General features: G+C 38.1%; 3 protein-coding genes across 7 annotated transcripts in view; 2 read left to right on the top strand and 1 right to left on the bottom strand.

Annotated features, from left to right (window-relative positions):
- The first annotated feature begins 737 nt into the window (after positions 1–737).
- Positions 738–1,728, top strand: LOC129731764 (coiled-coil domain-containing protein 25). The gene is made up of 3 exons (XM_055692013.1): positions 738–1,006; positions 1,075–1,166; positions 1,223–1,728. Exons 1-3 carry the CDS (start codon positions 934–936, stop codon positions 1,682–1,684), a joined length of 627 nt encoding a protein of 208 aa, XP_055547988.1. The 5' UTR covers positions 738–933; the 3' UTR covers positions 1,685–1,728.
- On the bottom strand, positions 1,691–3,511 carry LOC129731761 (queuine tRNA-ribosyltransferase catalytic subunit). Of its 3 annotated transcripts, none has more exons than XM_055692010.1 (4): positions 3,168–3,511; positions 2,902–3,106; positions 1,947–2,849; positions 1,691–1,890 (listed from the first exon to the last, which is right to left on the bottom strand). In XM_055692010.1, the coding sequence occupies exons 2-4, from the start codon at positions 3,046–3,048 to the stop codon at positions 1,744–1,746; spliced, it is 1,197 nt and encodes a 398-aa protein (XP_055547985.1). In that variant the 5' UTR covers positions 3,049–3,106; positions 3,168–3,511; the 3' UTR covers positions 1,691–1,743. The 3 variants fall into 3 exon arrangements, with proteins under 3 accessions (XP_055547985.1, XP_055547984.1, XP_055547983.1); XM_055692009.1 differs by having other exon boundaries at positions 2,902–3,140; positions 3,201–3,509; XM_055692008.1 differs by having other exon boundaries at positions 2,902–3,510.
- An 11,963-nt stretch (positions 3,512–15,474) lies between these two features.
- The window catches only part of LOC129727861 (long-chain-fatty-acid--CoA ligase 4), a 65,812-nt gene continuing 57,862 nt past the window's right edge, over positions 15,475–23,424 (top strand). The window contains exons 1-2 of one of the 3 annotated variants that reach the window (XM_055686098.1): positions 20,780–21,088; positions 21,153–21,573. The gene's annotated coding sequence lies outside the window, so the exon portion shown is untranslated. Of the gene's footprint in view, positions 15,626–20,777; positions 21,574–23,424 lie in introns of those variants that run through there. The other 2 variants (XM_055686099.1, XM_055686100.1) reach the window with 2 other exon arrangements.

Raw genomic sequence — 23,424 nt, 5'->3', positions numbered from 1 at the left:
GAGCTTTCTGCGCCAGATCTCACCAATACAGGCTTAGTCTGTATCCTAATAAAATCGATTTGTTTTCAACCAAAAAATCAGCTGATATTCAATTTCGAAAAATATTGCACTTATGAATCCTAGTTCATTAGTGTTACCTGTTTTAAAAAACTTTGTTTTAGTGGAAAACCAGATGAAATAAAACTAAAAATCGGCTTACAACTTGAATAAAAGCTCGGGGCAGGAGGAAATTTTTTGTTACTAACAGCGTGTTGATTATTTGCAACCAAAATTAAACTTGTATTAGTAAAATCGACCACTAATACTAGCGCAGATTGGAAGGTCTATTAAAGCTAACACGTCATATTTAAGAGTGTATGTGTGAATCGTGTATCGACACCAGAATCGAGTCCAGAATACCTCTCCATTAACGCACCCTGCGCTTATCTCTCTCTATCTCTATCTCTCTCTAGTTAATTTATATTCGAAAATCATAAGAAGTATTTTTTTCCGTCTCTAGCATAAAATCTGTTTCATTTTGAAAATCATACGAGACCGGTTGATAAAAAAACACTATTTTAAACTCTAACTGTTTTCACTGCAACTGCTTGTTCCCAATTGTTTAATAAATAAAATCAATAAACTTTCCTCCGCCTCACAAAAGCCTTGAACCTATTTCAAATGGTGGCGGTTAAAATTGAAAAGGAAAAATTTTCCTTGGGGATACGCGAAATAAAATCTGGCACCTCTGTTTTTGGGGATATTTTGACAGTCATTGAAAGAAAAAGTGCGAATGATAACAGTAGTTAAAGAACGTTTTAGCGTGCCTGTTTTGCGTGAATAATAAAAAAATCAACTATTCGATACCGCGAAAATAGTAAGAGGTTGCGTGAAATTTAAATCCATACCGATTCTGCCGGACAGATAATCCGATTAGCGTACGGTTTCCAAGCAATGGTATTCTATTTCATCAGCAATGTTGTGCAGCCACCGGTGACACTTTTCATGGGCATCGATAAGCATGAAAGTGAGTTGAATATCGTTTGTTGATCTTTTTTCTCCATTGATTTTTTTTATTTGTTCTAACTCCTCAAGACGAAGAACTCATCAAATGGGGTTGGCCAGAAGATGTTTGGTTTCATGTGGATAAAGTGTCATCGGCACATGTGTACTTACGATTGCAGCCGGTAAGTTGAGCCAATGTAAATCAGTTGAATTTCACGTTATAAATTGTTTTGTATAGGGTCAGACCCTCGATGACATCCCGTCAGCGGTCCTGGAGGATGCCTGCCAGCTGGTCAAGGCCAACAGTATAAATGGAAACAAAATGAATAATATCGACATCGTGTACACCATGTGGGAGAATCTCAAGAAGACACCGGCAATGGAAGTCGGCCAGGTTGCGTTCCATAAGGACAAAGAGGTTCGGAAAATGCGTGTCGAAAAACGTATTAACGAAATAGTAAACCGACTCAACAAAACCAAGCGGGAGGAACATCCGGACTTTAGAGCGGAACGCGAAAAGCGAGACGCTGATGAGCGCGCGGATAAGAAACGGTTGGCTCGCGAGGTTCGTGAGAAAGAAAAGGAAGAGGAAAAGCGGCGCAAAGAGGAAGCGGAATTGTGGAGCTACAATTCGATTATGAAGTCGGAGAACATGTCAAGTAACTACGATGCCGGAAACGATTCGGATGAGTTCATGTAACGGGAATATCTATCGAAATAAATTATGTGTTGTACGCTACAATATTTGTAACATTTTCCCTAAACTGAAACATTTACCGCAGCCAGTGCATCCACAATCCATTGGGGAATCTCATCATCTGGGAAACGTTCCTTCATGAAATTTTGGATGAAATCCGGAAAAGTGTCTGACTTGATACTCTCTCGAATGTCGCTCATAAGTTTTAACTGTAAATTAAGTATAAACGTTAGAAGTGAACTGCAATAAGCTTGGAATAATTTACTTGAAAAGCGACATTATGGATGCTAACTATACTGCAAGCTACCGGCTCTACAGTTACGATGTGATGCAAATATGATCGAGTGTAGGTTTGGCAGGTCGAGCAAACACAATTTTCGTCGATTGGCTTCATGTCCGTTTTATAAATTTGCTGTTTTAAATTAATCTGTCCTTTGCGAGTTAATGCACAGCCGAAACGCGCTGTACGCGTAGGAAACACGCAATCAAACATATCGATTCCCAGTGCTACACACACTACCAGATCCGCGGCAAAGCCGACACCCATAAGGTAGCGCGGTTTGTCTTCGGGTAGAAGATCCGTACAGAGGTGCACCGTACGCCAAAATTCATCTTTACTTTCTCCTCCGCTCAATCCACCAACAGCAAATCCACGCGTGTTCCTCTTGATGAGCTCTTCAGCGCAAATTTTCCTAAGCTCGGGTTGCAAACCCCCTTGAACAATAGGAAAAATACTTTGTTCATTATCTCGACTGTGAGCCTCGATACTTCGATCTAACCAGCGGATTGTTCTCTGCATTGCCTCCTCTACCCTGGGTCCAGTCGTGGTTGTCTTAACCACATCATCTAACTGCATCATTATATCCGCACCGATTGCATTCTGAATTTCCATGGAACGTTCCGGAGTTAGCATGCTTTCGCTCTTATCATAGGGCGATTCAAATTTAACCCCTTCTTCAGTGATTTCAGCGAGTTGAAGTAGAGAAACCATCTGGAAACCCCCAGAGTCTGTTAGTAATGCTCGAGGCCAACCCATGAACTGGTGCAATCCACCGGCTTTTTCCAGAATTTCCGTTCCTGGTCGCATTCCTAGATGATATGTGTTTCCCAGCATGATTTGACAACCTAACTTCAGTATTTCATCTGGTAGTAATCCTTTGAGGGTTCCCTAGAAATAAATATTTAATTCGATCGAGCTTGTATTTTTTTTATTTTCTTACCTGCGTTCCGACAGGCATAAAGACCGGTGTATCGACATCACTATGACGCAACTGCATCAGTCCGACTCGAGCTTTCGTTCGGGAACATTTGGCCACTACACGGTATCGCAGTGGAGGATCATCAGCGGACTTTATTTCCTCCGTCATATTAGCGGTAAACGAAGCACTAGTAGCAGGTGTGTGACTCCTTCTGAATAGCGGGCGACTATGAACGGAAAGCGCTTGAGTTGATCGCGTTCCTTTATTAAAAAGTATACTGTATTTACTCGAAACTACGCAAAGTTTTGTGTACATAATACTCGAAATTAACTTCTTTGAAGTAGATGCATGCTTACCCTACCGGGGTCGCAATGAAAGCATGCTGTTTGCTAGCGCACCTGGAAGCCTGGAACTTATAGGTGCACACAGACTGAACATAATATTCATTCATTAAAAAAATAATGACACATACACATACATTGAAGTTAACACACGACGAATGAGAACTAAAAAATAAGAGGAAATCCCACATCCCAGTGCAAAATATATTTCTACAGATTCTCGGAATAAATTTTATACAAACTGTGGCTTGAAGCTCGAGAAAGAACAGCTTAATATTTTTTGCTTTTTCTACTAGAATAAAACTTTTCCTTTGGCTAATATTACTAACTTTTGGTTAGTATTGAACTGGGAGGGAGAAACGAATACTACACTCAAAACAGAGAACACGCACATGCGTCGTTTTCTGATAGCGTGTAACCTAAGACAAGACGCGACAGCTGGCTTCTTATTTTTCTTTTCGTAACGGCCGTCATCAACGTCGAAATTTTTTTGAACGTTCCATACCGTTGATGCCAGAATGATTATTTTTAACAACTTCTACAGGTCAATGAAAATAAAACAAATTAAAATTGCAATACATAGGCGAATAATACTCAATTCTTATTTATTATTTTATGTTCAATAAAGCATACTTCTATTATCAAATTTTTTCTTCCTAAGTTTCTTGATACCCAAATTTTTTCTTTCTAAGTTTCTTGGACTTCAACCGAAATAGTAATAAACGATTAATCAATGCATTTTTAAAGTTATAACAGTGAAATACATTACTCGGTAATATCATGTACCTTGCATACTTTTGCATCATTATTTATGAACAATTATAATAGCTAAATTATGACTCTCCAGCATCACTGCTTTACAGTGAAAAGTAACCTCGTTGTATTTTCTACGTGACGATTGCGTTATCGAATTCAGCCAATCAGCAGCCGGTTCAAATTGGTTGAATGTAACGGTGACCAGCTGTCTTGTCACGTCTTGTCTTAGCGTGTAACTATCTTCTTGCTGTAACGCATGCATGACTCGAACGAAGTTTTTAGTAAAATCAGGAATTCGCGTTGACGGTGTTGTGTTGCTGATATTTGTTTGGTTTTTGCGTGTGAAAAAGAAGGAAGGAAATATTTTTGCTTTTGTCATCACGCACGTTTTGACAATTACATATGAGAGCTCACATAAGTGCGAATAGCTTTCAAAATCTTTTTCAACGCGAATAATGTGTAAATTTTACAGACTAATTTTTCGAGTCTGTGTTTTTTTCAATTTGCCGTTGAATAGAAGTTTTTTCAGAGTTTTGAGTTCGACCACATACATAAGACATACGTAACACTCAGGAAGAAATCTTTCAAAGAAGTTGGTACAAAATGAACTACTCGAATTGTACCACACCCTGAATAAAATCACTGTTTGAGTTGTTTTTGAAGACAGTGTACCTGCGCAGCCCTGCATTTGTTTCGTTCCTGCTAGAAAAATGCTGCATTGATTTTGTAAATAACTTTTTAACAGTTCCTTATGGGATTTTCTTTGGGGCTCGATAAGGCCGAGAAAAAGAAAATTCATTTGGTTCATCATTTATCGAGCAGTTTGACAGGGCGATGTACGGAGTACTATGGGGAACGTGTACCAGAAAAAAACACCAGTGTTACGTATGTCTTATGTATGTGGTTCGACCGTAGTGAAGTATGTTCGAAATTGTAACCAAAGCCTTAAATACAGAGAAGCGCAAGTTTAATAATCGAAGTAAGCTAGCATGATTATTACTTAAAGCTTATGAAATTTATTATTTTACGTAAAAACAAACCAAAATATTTTGTGAAACGACAATGAATGCAAAACTGTTAGCGATGAATATTTTTTCGAGCAACTGAAAGGTATCAGTTATAACAATACTCATCGCAAAAAATGGTTTTTTTCCTTGGTTCAAATTGACAGTCGACGACAGCTAATTCTGGTTCATTTTGACACTTACACAGCTTCGTATCCGTTTCTCCCTCGCAGGCATGCTTGTCTTTTCTCCTCAGTAAACCTCTAGAGTGCAGGAGAACATCTTGCACTGCGGAGACAACTGCCGTCACACTAAAGAGCAAATCAATACGCTCATGCTAGAATAGAGCGACAAACGATCTTTATCTGTTAAGCTACCTGAACGCACTGCGGTGAAATCTGGAATCTCTCTCTTGCGAGACAATGAACTATGGTGTACTTTCTCACACGTGTGGTGTGGACATCACGCACATAATTACACTGCGGTGCGTTTCACAGTTGGTTTCTTGAGCATGGCAGAAAAGGAAAAGAGATTGGTAGAAAAAAAATAGACTGCGTTGCTCGTGTCGCTCGTGCCGGTCGAATTTACTCTGGTGGAATTCGTTCGTAGCTACACGAGGACTACATTTTTGCCCGGTAGGTTTTTTTTCACCTTGCGGACTACTCGCCAGTGGACACTGTTGTGCACTTCTGCGTTTTCTCTGTAGAGTGATTCACCCCTCTTGTTTCTATCAGATGTGGGGTGAGCTGGAAGTGTGTTTGTCTATCTGTAAGCTGCTTGAGACACTTTGGAGTGAGAAAGAAGCAGTGTGGTGAAAGCATTTGCTACACGCAGGCACATACATCTCCTCTCCTTTCACATACTGAGGAGAATGACAAACATGCTCGCAGGTATTGAAGAGCTCTTTAATGCTTACAAAACGATCAACCAAAAGGCATTCATTGGAGACAAGAAACGAATATTTATATATAATCCACTATAATATACAAATTTTATCGAATATTAAATACATCACATTTTTTTACTATTGACGAGAGGCGAGACAGCTTATATTTGAGTTACTCTTATGCTTGAGAGTAACTTTAATTTACTCAATATTACTCCAGAATTTCCAGATGATTCACATCTTCGATTACCTTGAAAACAAGAAAAATATATGAGCGGTGAGACCGAGTAACATTTATATTTATATTCGTGGTGGGGAAAAGGTTTAAGGATAGATTTTCAGAGACACGAGAGTTACTCAGATTTGCTCTTCATTTTTCAGGTTTCCTCAGAAAAACTCGAAAAACCTAAAATTTACTCACTGTCTTACCCCTCGAATATTGATTTCAACAAGAAATTTTTATTCAACTGTAATAAATCTGATGAACATCTTGGTTCTTTTAGGGCATGTGTTACTTAAAAAAAGGATTTTTGTATCGTCATTTCCATTCAATCAAGCATGCTCAGGACTTTAGAAATATTATGGCATATTCAAGACGGAATGAAAAATCAAACTTTTAACCCTCTAGTGCCCAATGTCGCCTTTTGGCGGACTTCAGTCAAACCTCTAAAAAGCTTCAATAAATACCTAAAAAGTGTTTATGATGTTTCATAGTGATTTTACCGAAGCCCGTCTAGAAATTAATTTGGGCATATAGGGTTAAACTTTTCAACTATAGTTTCAACTGTTCTGACGGAAAATTTGTAATTAAAATTAGGGAATTAAAACTGAAATTTGCTCTAGATCGCTACAATGATAGTTCGTCCATATACCAACTGTGTGGCGATTTAGAGCGATTTTTTTCATTCGAAAGTCGAAGGACAGCAATCTAAAATTTAAATAAAAATCACGTTTTTCTCAGAAAATTACACGCTTTTAGCTGATAAAAATAAATCAAAAATCCGTAAATATCTTAACAATACAATTTTTGCATCAACTTATTGGGTGAATTCTTACCAGTTTCTACATCACCCACAAGACTATCATACAATACTACAAGAAAATTAACCGCTTAGGATTAAAAATTAATCATTCATGATTATACTAAAACATGAAGTCTCGGTGCCCTGATACCCTTTAACCGAAATCTCATCGAATCGAAGAAGTTCTTACCGAGATTCCCCAGAACAGAACTGTCAAAATAACGAGTGCTTCAGTATCATTATCAATCGAGTAGGTTTTACGGTTGATTAAAATGATACACTTTCACTAATACACTTTCACTAATTTGTTTTCAGAACCTGTTTTTGTTTATTGCAAATAATGTTAAATGATGTTTTCTCTCTTTCCTCAATTTTGTAGGTTATCGACTCGCTTCACAGGATAAGTTGCTGCAAAGTGATGAATATGATTGTATAACAATTCCTCGAAAACCATTCCCCAGAAAATTAAACGCCGAAGCTTTTCCCCCAGAAAACAAAATCCCAGAATGTACCAATCACCAGAAAACTGCTACCCAGAAAGTACTAATCCCCAGAAAGTTATTATCCGGAATGAACCAATGCCCAGAAAACTATTTCCCAGAAACTATCGTTTTCCAGAAAACTGTTATCCTGAAACGAAGAAATATGCATTCTTATTTTTTAACATGCAAAAGTTTTTGTATATCTGAAATGTATGCAAATGTGCTTAATAATAGAAAACTGAAAATCGAGCTGAAAGCCTGAGAAGTTTTGTGTTCTGCGATTCTATCATTTGAATCAACTTATTGTCAATTAATACATTTGTCCTTTCATGGAGTAAATAAGTAAGCGCTTGACACCAGGCCTTAGTCATAAAATCAGAGAACTTTCAGTAATCATTTTTGACTGAAGGAACATCAAAAGTCGACCACAAAAACACAGTAGGGTCATTCCATGTCAAGTGTCCGAGGAAATGCATCGACCATCTCCGATTTCGACCAAAATTTGTGAGTCGATGTATTTTGGGACGGAACTTTTAAGTACAAAGTATTGTACCGATTGGTGGACCCCTCGGCCAACGGGACTGCCTCCACTTTTTGCGAATTTAGCTAAACACCTTTTTTATTTTGTGAATATCTCGGGACCCTGAAGAGCTACGGGTGATATTGACATATCATTTTGAAGGGTTTGAGATGTAGAATCGGACTACGTGGTCAATTTTTTCCTGCAGTGTTGCCAACATTGCATTTTTTTCGATTCAAAACTTAATTTGCAATTCGAAATACCCCCCTTTGGTTTTGATTTGGACCACGCCAATGTGTTAAGCAAACGATTTTACATAGGAATCACTTATCAGCAAAAAACAAAATGTAGCGTTCCAGAGATACAGCATTTTCAAAATTGCAAGATTTTGGATTTTGTCTACGCACGAAAGCGCTTCTACATAATTTGCTGCTATCTCAATGGTATCCTAGCAGGCGTTTGTGTAATCGAAGAGATGTACCTTAGAGGAGCATTCGTTGATGATGTAACGCAAAAAACCCTGCTTTAGAATCATTTTCACGAAAGGTTACAGGAGAGTTTTGGCTACACTTTTCGTATTTAAATTCAAACTGTTTTTTGTTAAATGTACACTTTTGTCGATGGTTCGAATTTTGAAACCTACTTGTGACATTGTTAATAACGTGAAAAAAAAATCTGATTTCAGATTACATAATTTTGCATATTTACAAGACCACATGTTCAAACAAATCTCCGAACGCATCCAAAATATTTTATCATAACCGAATATCTTAATTCGCTCATATTATAGCACGTCATAGAGAAAGTAAGCATATCATAACATTCATCATGATTTTTAATCATCATCTGCCTATGTTCTCCTTCTTCTTCTTACCCAGGATTAGAGCGAAGGTGGCTTTTTCTGTTCTGTTTATTTGACACAGGCTTCGCAGCCAACTGTTTAGTGTACAGGACAATTGTGAGGCTAGTGCTATGTTCCTACTGATAATAACAGTCTTCTCCCGAGCCGGGACTCGAATATGCAACGACTAGCAGTTTTGTGACGAAATTTGACGAGGGGGAGGCTAGGGGGTCAAGCCAAGCTACGTAGCAAATATAAAATTAAAATTTAGATTTATTCTAATTGTTTTTTTTTTTCACGGCCTTGTTTGTTCATGGTCAATCTTAATTCTTTGTCTTGTCTTATTCGTTTATGATACAATGTATGTTTTTAGTAATGAAATTTGCAAAAAAAGTCATTGGGGTGGGGTGGAATGGGGTGGGGCGATGGAGTTGGTTATAAAGCTACGTAATTATCTATAGGGGTCTGACTTTGTGACGAAGTGCTACGGTGGGAGAGGGGGAAGGGGGTATAAAAAACCTAAAAAAGCTAGGTCATTTATGCATGCTCCCTTAGTAGCTGGTAAATCTCATCGCGTAAGCTGCTGTGATAACTAATACCGTTTTCCAGCGATACAATCCAATACAATCCAATTGGGTCCTAAAGCTATACCAGTTTTTATATATCATTTGAAAAAGCCGCTTTTTCTGAGCAAAACGTGATTCTCAAAAAATGTTTATCGTTTTCATTCGATTTTTAAATGAAGAATCAAAAAACTGCTCGAAAGGTCTTAGATGACGTTTCGCCTATGTACGGTATATGAGAGAACTGTCATTTAAGGCATTTCGAGCAATTTTTTATTCTTCATTTAAAAATCGAAGAAAAACGATAAACATTTTATAAAAATCACGTTTTGCTCAGAAAATTTCACTCTTTCAGCTGATATATAAAAATCAGAAAACCGTTTAAAACTTTAGGACCCAATTAAACATACCATCTTCAAGAATGAAATGACTGCACACGTGATGAAACACATTGTTTACAATTTTGAAATCATAGCAAACCTTAAATCAGGAAAAAACATGAAAATTCGCCTGTTAAAAAACGGTTATAAATTGGATGATTTTAACAATGTGATAAATCAATAAAATAAAGAATTATGGGAAAAGTGTAATCAAAACTGTCATGTAACTTTTCGTGAAAATGATTCTAGAACGGGATTTTTGCCTTACATCATTAACGGATGCTCCTCTAAGGAACGTCTCTTAGATAACAAAAACGCTTGCTAGGATACCATTAAGATAGCAGCAATTTATGTAGAAGCGCTTTCGTGCGTAGACAAAATCCAAAATCTTGCAATTTTGAAAATGCTGTATCTCTGGAACGCTACATTTTGTTTTTTGCTGATAAGTGATTCCTATGTAAAATCGTCTGCTAAACACATTGGCGTGGTCAAAATCAAAACCGAAGGGGGGGTATTTCGAGGAAATTGCAAATTAAGTTTTGAATCGAAAAAAATGCAATGTTGGCAACACTGCAGAAAAAATTGACCACGTAGTTCGATTCTACATCTCAAACCCTTAAAATGATATGCCAATAACACCTGTAGCTCTTCAGGGACCCGAGATATTCACAAAATAAAACCTACATTAATCCACCTAGTGGTCAGACTCAGCCTTTCTCTTTCAAACTTATTATTTGTAAAAATAGATTTTCATGAATGCTTAAATCCATAAAGGTATATTCACTCTTTGGGTTCTAAAATATTGATGTTGTAATTAAAGTATAAAATATGAAATTTGACGTAATGTTATTGCTTCAGAAATAGCGAAATATAAGAAATGACTCTTAATTTCGAACAATTTAATCACGAGCGATACCGGGAACATTCAAATAGTACAATACCACATTTAAATCATGTTGAGGCCATATATATTGATCAAATCAGCTATAGTGTTGAATAGTCTTCGAATTTCTTTTCTTTACAAAACTTTTGAACAGTATATAAAATTTTTATAAAGTTTGTTATTTGTAAGTTTGAGAGATGACTCGTTTGTATGACACTAGTTATGTTCAAATAAGTCGTGTAATACTTGAGATATACGACTTTCGTTGTTTTACGATTTAAAACAACGGTTGCTTAAGTTTGATTACAATCAAATGAAAAGGGAACGTATGGGGGAGCCAAACTTTGAAACCACGTGTTCAATCATAATTCATCAGTTAACCCTTAACTATCCCGTTCATTCGATATCAATATTGTTCAAATCTGTTGTGTAGTTTCTAAGATAATGAAGTTTAGTGATTTTCACATTTCGATACATTACAGACGAAGTTACATTCCGATTACAGCAAAATTCAATAGGGTGTTTTGAGGCAGCTAGACCTTTCATTTGATACTAATTTTGTGGAAATTGGGTCAACCATCTCTGAGAAGTGAGTGAGCCCAAGTAGCCATCAGAATATGTTTCTTTTCATAGCTGGATTTTACATTTTTAAACATAACAGGAAAAGTAATAATCCGTTCGCAAAAAAAATCATTAGGGTCTTAAGGGGCAACAAGACTTTCCATATGACACTGGTTTTATGAAAATCGGTCCAGGCATCTCTGAGAAACATGAGTGAGATTAAACAGTCTCCAGAACACGTTTCATTCTGGAACTTCTTCAATCTTCATAAAATTCAAAAGTTGAGGGTTTTTAGGTAGCCCGTTCATTTGAAACCAATTTTGTTCAAATCGGTTGTGTAGTTTCTGAGATATTGATGTTTCGTGATTTTTACATTTTAATACATAACCTCTAAACTAGAAATCAGATTACAATAAAACTCAATAGGGTCTTATAGGGCAACTAGACGTTTCATTTGCAATTGATTTCATTAAAATCGATTCAGCCATCTCTGAGAAAATCGAGTGAGATTGGGAGAGCGTTACACACACACACATGCAGAAAATGCTAAGCTCGTCGAACTGAGTCGAGTGGTATACGACAATCGGCCCTTTTGAGCACTTTTATACCTTTAGTTTTTGCAGTGATTGCTATACCTTTCTAGGAGAAAGGCAAAAAGTGAAATGATAGAAATGACTTTTAATTTCAACTTCAATCCCGAGCAAGGCCGCAGACATTGAAATAGTACAATATTAAATTTAAATGATGTTGAGGCCACATATTTTGATCGTAGCTATAGTTTTAAACAGTCTGCGGGTTTCGTTTCTTTCTATTACTTTCAAACCACATGTTTAAACATTATGAAATTCATTGTTTAGGGGTTTGAAAGCCCATTTATTTGAATTCAACTATGTTCATAGCTTCTGAGATATAAGAGCGTTTTTCACATTCTGACGCAGCGCCAAAACTAAAAGTTTGATTACAATGAAATTCAATAGCAACCTAAGCGGCAAATAGACCCTTCATTTGACACCAAGATAGAAAGAATCGGTCAGACCATCTCTGAGAAAAGTGAGTGCGAAAGAAAGATGCACATACACACGTACACACCCACACACAAACATATACACCTATACATGCATACATGCATAAAATGCTCGATTCGTCGAACTGAGTTGCGTAGTATATGATATTCGGCCATTTCAATCATTTTTCTACCTTTTAATTAGCTAGTGATCGTTAGGAGAAAGTCAATATGTTTACTTTCATTATGTGATTTCACATTTTTATGAACAACGGACACAGTTACAATCCGATTGCAATGAAATTCAATAGCAACCTATGGGGCAACTACACCTTTCATTTGACACTAATTTTGTGAAAATCGGTTCAGTCATCACTGAGAAAAATGAGTGAGTTTTAACAACCTCAGGATAACTTTTCTTTACATAACTTTTGAACCATATGTTCAATCATAACGAAATTCAAAAGTTAAGGGTTCTGGGGACAGCCCAATCATTTGAAACCAGTTTTATTGAAATCGGTTGTGTGGTTTCTGAGATATTGATGTTTCGTGATTTTTACATTTTGATACATAACCTCTAAACTAAAAATCCGATTACAATGAAATTCAATAGCAACCTATGGCGCAACTAGACCTTTCATTTGCAATAAATTTTATGAAAATCGGTCCAGCCATCTCTGAGAAAAGTGAGTGAGAAAAAAAAGTTGCACATACACACACACACACATACACCTATACATACATACATACAGAAAATGCTCAGTTCGTCGAAAGAAGTCGAGTGGTATATGACATTCGGCCATTGGGACCACATTTATACCTTCGGTTTTTCCAGTGATTGCTATACCTTTCTAGAAGAAAGGCAAAAAGGTGTTTTGCTAAATTCGCAAAAAGTGGAGGCAGTCCCGTTGGCCGAGGGGTCCACCATTCGGTACAATACTTTGTACTTATAAGTTCCGGCCCAAAATACATCGACTCACAAGTTTTGATCGAAATCGGATGGTCGATGCATTTCCTCGGACACTTGACATGGAATGACCCAGTAGCGAATTGATTTTTGAGGCTCCTTGACCAGAAATCTAAAATACACCTTCTTATCTTAATTCGGTAAATCTAGTTTATATGGAGGGCAACCCCCCTGCAGAAATTACCTCTGTATAGGTTCGTTCGTTTTTCTGGGTTGATGCAACATCCACTAGTATATATTAAACGAGCGAAAGGGAATCCGGTTACAATTCCGGAGCTTGTTGAGTATACGTTTGCATTGGCGTGCACACCGGAAACTGTAGTGCCTTTGTAATCATGGCAACATGAATCCTTTCCTTCGAGAAGTCAACAAGAGATATCGGAAGAGTTTTCTTTTCTGCTTAACAGTCATACTAGCCATGGAAGTCTTTCATAGAGAGATATGGTTGGACAGGCTGGTAGAGCATAATATTAAATTGCTGTGTCGATATTCTCTTCTTTAACTTTGAAAATCAAAGACTGGGGCACGCAAACTCTCAAAAGCTTGTACCGCATCCGCAGCAGGTCTCCAAGGTTTAGAGTCTCTATTCGATAGATCAATGTAGGTAAGGGAAATCGGAAAATTAGATCCGTAACTTCGGGATAAGGATTGACTCTGAAGACTGGGATGACTCGGGCTACAAGGCTGCCGGGTCAGGGGTCTGCGCGTGCTCCCGGTTCGCGCGGGTGTCACGCCGTGGACCTGCCGGCGCTTCTGCCTCAACGCACTCCAGGGCGTCCGGCCGTGTGGTGGTGTGGGCCACCCGTTTGTCCGCTCGCCCGTCGCGCCCGGGTTTATACGCTTCCCGGCTTGGGCTGCAGTCATCGATAAACAGTCAATTCAGAACTGGCACGGCTGAGGGAATCCGACTATCTAATTAAAACAGAGTGGCCAAATACCGATCGTTAATAGTGCTGTTTTTCAAAAACCTAAAGCTTGATATGTTGAATCAAGGTTTCGCTATCGTTTTTAATTTAGCCTGTGTCTCTGAAAGGGTACTTACCCCACGGTTCCCCTCGATAAATCCTGAACAAATGTCCCCTACTGTCCCAAAAAGTATGATAAATTTATGATCTTTTGAGAAAGGTTCGATCAAATTCGGTTTAGATCTTGCGGAACGGCAGGTAATTTTTTTTTTCATTTTTCCGGCTCTGGAGTCAGGTACGCACGTGTTAATTAAAAGTGTCTAGTAATTTAGAAAGTTAACAATATAATAACTGAATACTAATGTTTTTTTCTGGTTACGGTGATGCTAGAGAATAGTTTTCTGGGCATTAGTGCATTCTGGGGAACGGTTTTCTTGTAACTAGTACTTTCAGGGGTTTAGTATTCTGGTAACTAGTATATTCTGGGATTCGGTATTCTGGAGAATGGTTCATTCTGGGGAAAATCCTTCGACACTTTATTTTCTGGGGAATGGTTTTCTAGGAAAAGTCGGACAACCATGAATATTACTCAATGCCCCAAAAGCAACAGAACTCTCCCGTTTCCACCAATGTTGTGATTTTTTTGTAAGCTTTGGACCATTGAGATCATCATTTTGATTTTAGTGGTGATTAGTTGAATCAGTTGACTCTTAATATTTAGTAAATTCAGTCGTTTTGTTAACTTACTGGGTTTATCTGAAAAAAAAATCGCTAAATACGTGCTTCAGTAAATTTGACAGTTGAAATTTCTGAGTGTTCGGCATATTAAAACGAGTTTCAGAGTTATTTTACGAGTGTCTCGGTAAAATGTTTCCGAGAATCTCGTTAAAGTTTCACAGGTTTTCAATTTTGGTTATACAGAATCTCGGTAGTTTGATGTATTACCAAAATTTTTACCGAGATCTCAAGTGTTGGAATCTCGGTAATTTATTCTAAAGTTCTCAGTGATAATATCTAAGTGTGTAGAGCTGATTGTATGTGAATGAGCAGTGTAGTAATTGACAGTCACCGAAAAAAAACCTTGCTGTTGTCATTATACATACAATTCATTAAGATGATTGTCGATGGTATCATGTTTTATGGTTACAACGAAAACATCGTCCATTCTCTGTTCTCACCGCAAAATACATGGTACATTTTTACGGGTAGAGCTCGTCAGATCACCAAAACTCAAAGTGGATGCTTGAAACTCATTTTACGATACTAAAAATTATGCGTGCACAGCCTTTGTGCCGAACTTTTTTCAGGGGGTTTCAAACGTTTCAAACAAAACAAAGCTGTAAAACAAATTCGGGTTATTCGCGTTGAAAGAGATTTTGAAGGCTGTTCGCACCTACGTGAACACTCATATGTAATTGTCAAAATGTGCGTGATGACAAAAGCAAAAATATTTCCTTCCTTCTTTTTCGCATGCAAAAACCAAACAAATATCAGCAACACCGTCAACGCGAATCGATGTGCGTGTTTTGAGAGAGAGAAGTACACCTTTCGATAACAGAAATTTTATCAGTGAAACAATCGGTAATCTGTGTTATCTGTTAATTAGCGTACGTCGAACAGATCTGCCAGAGGTGAGTTTGATGAATCTGTTACTAGTTTTTTTTATTACACTGATAAGCCTTTAAAGCGAAGTAATATCCGGATTTCGAAATATTGCTGTAAAAAGTTCGTTGTACGGAGAAACGGCATAAGCCCGCCCGGTGCAACACCGTCCAGCAGTACGGCGCATTTAGCAATGGGCGATATTGTATCGGTATCGGAAATATCGATACTTTTGAGACGATATTTCGATTTTTTGGATCGATACACAAGCGTCCGATACTCGACCGTATCGATACTGAAAACCGCGATATTTGTATCGATATTCTTTTATGCATACGGACCCCAAGTATGATGACAGTTCTACGAGGTATGCTATTCACGTCGATGCATTAGTATCAGTGATCGTTATGAACTTTTTCCAATTTTGTATGAAATTTGAAATGATTTTGCATTTTAAACTAAACTTATAAAACATACTTTCCTGGAAAGTTATAGAAATGATGTTGAAACATATTTTATTTGTGGGGAATACATAAACATGCTGCGGTTTAGGTAAAATATGCTGTTTTTCATCAATTTGCCTGTAACCTTTTTGCACTTTTCGTTTTTTTCTTGTACTCTAATAGCGCTTCTAAATAGAGTCGCTTATGTTTCATACAGTAACAAAAGTCATGAGCTATGACAATGACTAAGATTATGCTCCAACTATTAGAAATATAGCATTTTTATATATTTTATTTCGACATATTGTCACAATTTTTCACACTAAATCTAAATTAATATCAATTTCTAGTGTGTTTCAACTGGAGATTCACTCTCCAACCAAAAAAATCAGATATAAAACAACATGGAACGAGAAATTTCCAAAAATGTTCTGAATTCCATACAAAACGCGAAGTTTGTCATAACGAGATTTGTTTGTGTGCGTGGATAGACAAAAATGTAGCATACCTTGTAGAACTGTCATCATACTTGGATACGGACCAGCTAGTTGACATGTTACAAGGGCTAACATCTCAATGTGTACACGAGATCACCGCCACTTTTGATACGCTACGTTATGCTGTCTGTCAGCGTCAGTGGAGCCCACACGTAGAACCGCTGCGATGTTGGCTGCGATAAAGCAAAGCAAATCGGATGGAGATGCCAGCTAGTTGATACGAGCTGGAACCACTGTCAGTATAAGTATCGCACAAGTCTGTTTGCACTAGCAAAACTTAAGCCTGTATTACACTCTTTGACCAAGCGTAAAATATTTGGCACTTTTTGACAGATAAAAAATTGGTCGAAGATAATTATTTGTCACTCTCCAATTTTAACATGAGGCAAACACGGGCAAACAACAACCATGATGTCAAATAAATTTGACCATTATGTCAGAACGTCAAAAATTTGACCATTAGACAAAGAGTGTACTACAGGCTTTAGATGGAGAAATAGATAGAGAGAATGTTGTGAGCCAAACGAACTGTCAAAATCTGAGCCAAACGCAGCATTGGGCCAAATTCGAAATTTGTTTTACTTAAGCCACACATTTAAAGCCAAAAAGGAGTGCTCAATAATAACGTGTTCTCAAATACTTTCAAAAATAGGCATAGCTCTACGTTGCATTATTAAGGCACAAAACTTATAATGTTTCTCTGACAATTGATTAAAATATTGTTTGTTTACATTTATACTCAGCTTCATTTGTTTTTTATTTCAATTAATTCTACTTTCTGCGTTAAAATGCATCCACAAACCCCTCAAACGAAATTCAACGTTATCAGAAATGATGTTTGGCTTCGATTTAGTTGGGCTATAACCCAACGAGCGGGAGCCCAACTAAACATAGTCCAACGAGCGAAATTTGAATGTATTTTAAAAACACATATAAGTTTCTGGTTATACTTTTCAGATCGAATATTTGCAAGCGGAAACTAACTCATGCTTTCTGTCGACATAAGTTAGAGTACAAGTGAAAAAAAAAATTGCAATATTTCTTAGTTAGAAAAAATCAGCGGTAGACTTCACTATCTTATTTTCGCTGACATATCTAACTTTTTTATGTCATCAACTTCCTCATCAATAAATATGGAAGTATGTCAATAATTTATACAAATAAGACGGGAGCTTCACAGCCCATTGGGCCAGTGAATACAAATCTTGAATATATAAGTTGTTTAATTCATTTGTTTGCCAAAGCTCAGAATTTCTGCATTACCTGTATGTATTTGTTTGTGAAGCCATTTGATTCATGCTGCTCTAGAGAATGCGGATAGATACCAGAAAAACAACAAAAAGTCGCTTTACGAACTAATTTCATTTTTTGTGATATTGACTTACATTTTAAGTTTAGTAAAGCGGGCAATGTATGTAGTTTCGCGGGAATGCGAAGATGAACGGGAATAGAAGGTGTGACTAGAATTAGAAAAAATTTTCCCTCGTCCAGACGGGACACGAACCCGCAATCTCCGTTGTCTCCGGCAAGGTGTTTTGGCCAATTAAACTACTGGGTAAGGGTAACTCTTGCTAAGACCAATGCAATGTCGAATCACCCTCTACTATTGTGTTCCCGCATCTCAGCACGCCGCGATGAAACTGCACACACTGCCCTGTGGAAGTTTATTTCTGTCAACTGAGGGAGTGGTCTCTTTACGCACACTATGTATAATGACTTATGTCCCGTCTGGACGAGGGAAAATTTTTTCTAATTCTAGTCACACCTTCTATTGCCGTTCATCTTCGCATTCCCGCGAAACTACATACATTGCCCGCTTTACTAAACTTAAAAACAAAAAGTCGGCACATCAAATTTTCATTGCTGGAAACCACCAAAGTTTTGCTGATTTTTTGTGTGCTGTGCTTCCAGCAATCTGTTCAGCAAAATGAAATTTGCTAATTATTCAGTAATGCTCAATTGCATAAAAGTGACAGGTCGTTTGCTGCATGTTCGGTAAAACAAAATACAACTTGCTGGTTGTCAGCTATGACAATTTGCTGTTCATTCAGCAAAGCATAAATCAATTTGCTGGTTAACCAGTTAATTCAAGGGAACCATGTTTCCGTCAGGCACCAGATTCCATCCGCCCATCGGATCATAGGCAAATTACTGTTGAACTAGAGATGTATGATTATCATTTCAATTTTTAAGTTCATCTAGCCCAACAAGGACTTAGCTATGGCATATTCGCTATCAGGGACTTAGCGATGATCCCGTACCAGCTGCACAGCGATTTGGCGCGTTTTACTAATGACAGCTTGACGTAAATTTTTTAACATATCAATTCTTTTGCTGGATTCCAGCAACCATTCATTTACTGTTTTCTGTTCAGCAAATAGTTTTGCTGTATTTTCGCGAATCACTGAATCCGCGAACCACTCAATATCAATTTTCAATATCCCGGTTTTCCCGATGATATTTAGTGAAATTTCCCGGTGTTTTATTTTTAAAACATGAGAAAAAAATCAATTTACACATGCTTATTTGTGCCTTGCAAAAATAGTGTTACAAAACTATGAAAAACATTTCTCCTTCATCGTGTTTAGCTGTTTGTCGACTTTAGCAAGTACCTTCATGGTGATCTGCTGCACAATTTTCGCCCTCTTTATCTCCAAATCGTTGACAATCTTTGCCTTCTCGCGCTTTTTTGCTTCCTTCTGCATCTTTCTCTGTCAACCTTCTTTCGAGCTTGCAGTGCTTCTGTATCAGGATGCCAATGAAATGCGTGGGATAAATTCAAGAGTTGGGGCATAGAGTTTTTGTCTTCTAGAAAAATGTCCTCAGGCAAAACTTCAAGCGGACTTTGATAAGAAGAGCCTCAGAGTGACCAATGAAAAAAATGCACATAAAACTGTCTAGATGCATTAGGCAAAATGCATGAAACGTTGAGATCTGTTATATCAAAACATTTTTTTTTTCGAAAAACTTCGATCCTGGGACTTTAAAATTTTCGAGCTGGGGTCAATGTAATGTATAAGAAATTTTGTCATGGTCCGTAAAATAAATTCAACTGACACTCTGAATAAACAATTTGAAAAATTTTTGCTGCTTTTTGCTGCTTGTGGTTAAAATCATACCAAAAATCGGGAAGTACAAACCGGGTAGCTCCGTTCCGGTCCGGTTCGAAATAAAATCGAGACTCGAAGTTTCCGGTCCTATTTGACTTTTGACCGGATTCTCCCCGATGCGATGTCGAACACTATTCACAAGGAGTTTCAATACGCCTCCCGCGACGCTGATAACTTTTTGACTTCTTTAAAATCTGACAATATATGTTACGGAACAGTAAATTTATCCACCTGATCAAGCCTGATTTTATTTGACGCAGATCTTGCTGCGAAGCCGCTGTCGACTTTAACTGAAACCAACAACCAGCTTTCCCCTATCCGGCAGAATCATGCCAGTTAGGTAAACATAAAAAAACAGGGTCTCATGTTGACATTTCCTCAGAAACTGTTGTACAAATAAAGCGGCAGACATGAAGGAGGATGATATTCCCGGCGTGAAGCCTAATTTCCCGGTTTACCCGTATTTTTTTCCCGGTGATTTAAAATTCCCGGCTTTTTCCCGCTTTTCCCGTTTTTCCGGTAAAGTGGCCACCCTGAGTAAATGTATTTATCAAAAATTCAAAAAATGATCTCAGCTATAGTATCGATACTTTTTGACCGATATTTTGGGTATCTCGATACTTTTGGTTCTTCGGGTATCGATACTGAAGTATCGATACTCTCCGTCGTATCGCCCAATGCTACGGCGCAATCATGACAAATACGGAGGAGAGCGATCGCGAGCTGAGAGTATATTATAAAGGAACATGATGGGTGACGTAAACATCACGCCACTATTTTCCGCCTCATGATTGGTGGAATGTTGGGCGGCTCTCTCAGCGAAGCACAGCAGCACATGCTATCGAGGTTGCTCTCCGGTTGTTGGCATGCCTGCTGCTGTATAGTTTTCTATGCTGTTTTTCTTTTTTCCGTTGCATGATTCGCGGTGTTGATTTTGATCGGTCTCTCGTTCGCGGTTGCTGCGATATCCACGTTGGTTTTACGTTGGTGTGAGTGTTTGAATGACGTGTATGCGGGAGCGTAAATAATGGATACAGGTAACGTTAATATCGTGGCCTGTTTCAATCAAATAGCTTTAGCTTTAATTTCTCTACATCAATGGTAAATTAATATTAGGTTTTCCCTTAGAGAACGAACGGTGAGCTTCAATACACATACCAAATAAGAATGAAATTCATGTTTGCTTTAACTTCGATAGTCAGCATGAAGAGTATAACATCATCATCCGATGAGTAAAGGAGGGAAGTAAAATCTCGCGAATTTGCAATCGCTCTCAGAAATCTGTGTGTTCCGCTAGGAGGTCTGCTGATCGTCAGTAAAATCAACAAGGAAACTACCCAATACATTTCGTATTAGCAAGCTGACAGTCATATTGTGTAGTTGTATTGCGACAGAACCGTTGTTATTTTGTCGAATCTGCAGCGAATCTTTTTTATTTTAAGGTAAAACAGTGAATAGTGCTGCGTCGCGTAAAAGTTTCTTTATGGTGCTTCTTACATTTTATAGCGGACGCGTGAATCATTCTGACAGATTAGTGTGCTGCTGCTCGGAACACGATTTATCGTCGTTCTCCTGTGACGTGGTTGGATTCCATTGTTAACTGTTTTCTTGGACGGAATACAAGGGAGTCAGTGTTTACAAGACTGTGTTTAGAAGATAGTTTCATCATCGGATTGAAAGAAAAGTTACGAATCTGACGTGTAGTTTTGTGAATTTTTTTTTACGTTAAAAGTGAAAGAGGAGAAATATTCAGAAAGCATTCAATTTAAAGTGAAATTTCTCTACAGTTCTGTGCAAACTTATTCAGTGGTGTGTGAAAATTTTTTCCCGAAGGAATATCTTGTGCCGTGTACGGATAAATTGCAGCAGTTTTTATCCCCGACCAATTGCTTAACGTAATGCGCGAGAGAAACAGCCGAATTTAAAGGTATTTATCTTGAGTACATTTCAATTTTAGTTGACTGCTCCACGTTTCCGCTACCCATTCCCGTGTCAAAATATTAATAAAGAAAGTATCGGAGGCTCGATTGTTATCCCTGCAGCGATGCGACATATAATCGATAATTCAACAGAGCTTCACAACTAGGAACGTAACCTAACTTTGGTTGCTGTTGAGGCATTTCACGCCCATTCGTATGTGGTGTTGACAACACACTCTTAGATTTCGGTGGAACTTATAAGTTTAATAACATCGGTAACTCAAGCCACTTGAAAGTTAAAACAAAAATCTAGACATCTTTTTTGAAAGAGGCCAACGTTTGTCTACAGACAAACGTTTACGTTTCTTAGGTCTCTAGTCCCAAAAAATCATCTGGCCGTGGACAATATTGAGGGCACAAAAATTTCATTGCTACGAACTATATAACTTTATTGCATTTTTTGGTGAAAAAATTGAAAAAATAGTTCAAAAAACTATTTTTGTGAAAACTTTTGTTTCAGTGCATTGACGACTTCTAGCCAATTATATGGGCTATTTATAGGATTTTGGTACAAACGAAAAGAAAGCAACGTCTGAGTGAAATGGTGTGAAATTCCTTTTTCCGTACTTGGGCTTTCCCCGTCGATATACCTGATGACGGAGATGATGGTACCGCTGGGGCGGTGCGGCAACGCAAAGGCTCTTGAGTTTGCTTGTCTCTCCATACTTTCTGCCTTTCTTTTCTCTGTCTGCTGCGCTCGCCACACCGCAAAGCAACTCCCAACCGTACCGCATCCGTTCTCTCTCCATTGAGTTGAAGTTTTGTTGGGTGTGTAAATACCGTCAGAAGTAGAACGATGAACACCGGCTGACCGTCATCGGGTGGGCACCCAGTTTTCAAGAAGTGCACCTATGATTATGCTGAGAAATCATGCTGAGTGCTGAGTGTAGACTGATATTTCAGTTCTTAATAATTTAGTTTATTCATGCCCAGTATTGCTTCTGCCACGAATAAATGAAATAAATTGAAGAGCAAAGGTGTCGTCATTCTGGCAACACTGCTATGAACCATGTGAATGGCCCACATTTCTTGTCTTTTGCTGTGGTAGTTAAACCTGTATAACATTTCTCCCAATGATGAGATATTTTTCGTATAGACTATTATTTGAGAGCCCGTTTTTTGTTTGTTCTATGGACTGCTGCATGTACCGTAATAATTTCCCAAATTTAAAAGGTCTCGAACATTGAGAAGCTTCTTGTTCGAAAAAATACTTCATTAACTATTAACACCTCCCACACTATTCCGCACTCAGTCGCAGTTCCGCCTGGCATGAGTACGCAACAGCGTGTTGTGTTTTTTTCCCATGCAATCTCAGCTCTCGAACCCATCCGGACCGGTATCGTACGATGTTGGATGCGAACAGCGCAAGACCATATCGCGTTTTACTTCTACACTGGTGGAGGGTTCAACTACAACAACTATAACTTAGCAGTCGTCTTCAATCGGACCATCATCAGGCAATGCCACGTTTCTTTGCACGTGACCGGCTACTACCTTCCACTTCAGACCCGGTCCCTGATGCTTACGTACACTTCCAGGTGACAGCAATCGGCTGATGGTTGTCTGCAGTCTCGAGTGCGCCAAGGTTGTTTTCAGAAACAACTGACGAGTTGCAATCTATCGATTTGCTTGTTTCAAGGTATCACTCCAAGTTATTCATTACTTGTAACAAGACTGGGCAAAAATACTTGAATGAGTTTATCAGTTCTTGTCGATACCTGTATACCTCTGAATATGTCTAAGAAGTTAAGCTATTCCTGAAAGTAAAATTTCAACGTTCTATTAGCTTGAGAAAAAAG

The sequence above is a fragment of the Wyeomyia smithii genome, chromosome 3 (genome assembly GCF_029784165.1).
Source record: "Wyeomyia smithii strain HCP4-BCI-WySm-NY-G18 chromosome 3, ASM2978416v1, whole genome shotgun sequence".
Classification (NCBI taxonomy): Eukaryota; Metazoa; Arthropoda; class Insecta; order Diptera; family Culicidae; genus Wyeomyia; species Wyeomyia smithii.
The sequence above is the reverse complement of the archived record's forward strand: the minus strand, read 5'-3'. Positions and strand labels throughout refer to the sequence as shown.

What these genes read in the sequence shown, in the direction of transcription:
- LOC129731764 (XM_055692013.1), top strand. Translation starts at nt 934, where the DNA reads ATGGTATTCTATTTCATCAGCAATGTTGTGCAGCCACCGGTGACACTT. An exon ending in GGGCATCGATAAGCATGAAA is followed by an intron (nt 1,007 to 1,074) that starts GTGAGTTGAATA and finishes TAACTCCTCAAG; the next exon opens with ACGAAGAACTCATCAAATGG. An exon ending in TGTACTTACGATTGCAGCCG is followed by an intron (nt 1,167 to 1,222) that starts GTAAGTTGAGCC and finishes TGTTTTGTATAG; the next exon opens with GGTCAGACCCTCGATGACAT.
- LOC129731761 (XM_055692008.1), bottom strand. Translation starts at nt 3,195, where the DNA reads ATGTACACAAAACTTTGCGTAGTTTCGAGTAAATACAGTATACTTTTT. An exon ending in TTATGCCTGTCGGAACGCAG is followed by an intron (nt 2,850 to 2,901) that starts GTAAGAAAATAA and finishes ATTTATTTCTAG; the next exon opens with GGAACCCTCAAAGGATTACT. An exon ending in TCCATAATGTCGCTTTTCAA is followed by an intron (nt 1,891 to 1,946) that starts GTAAATTATTCC and finishes CTTAATTTACAG; the next exon opens with TTAAAACTTATGAGCGACAT.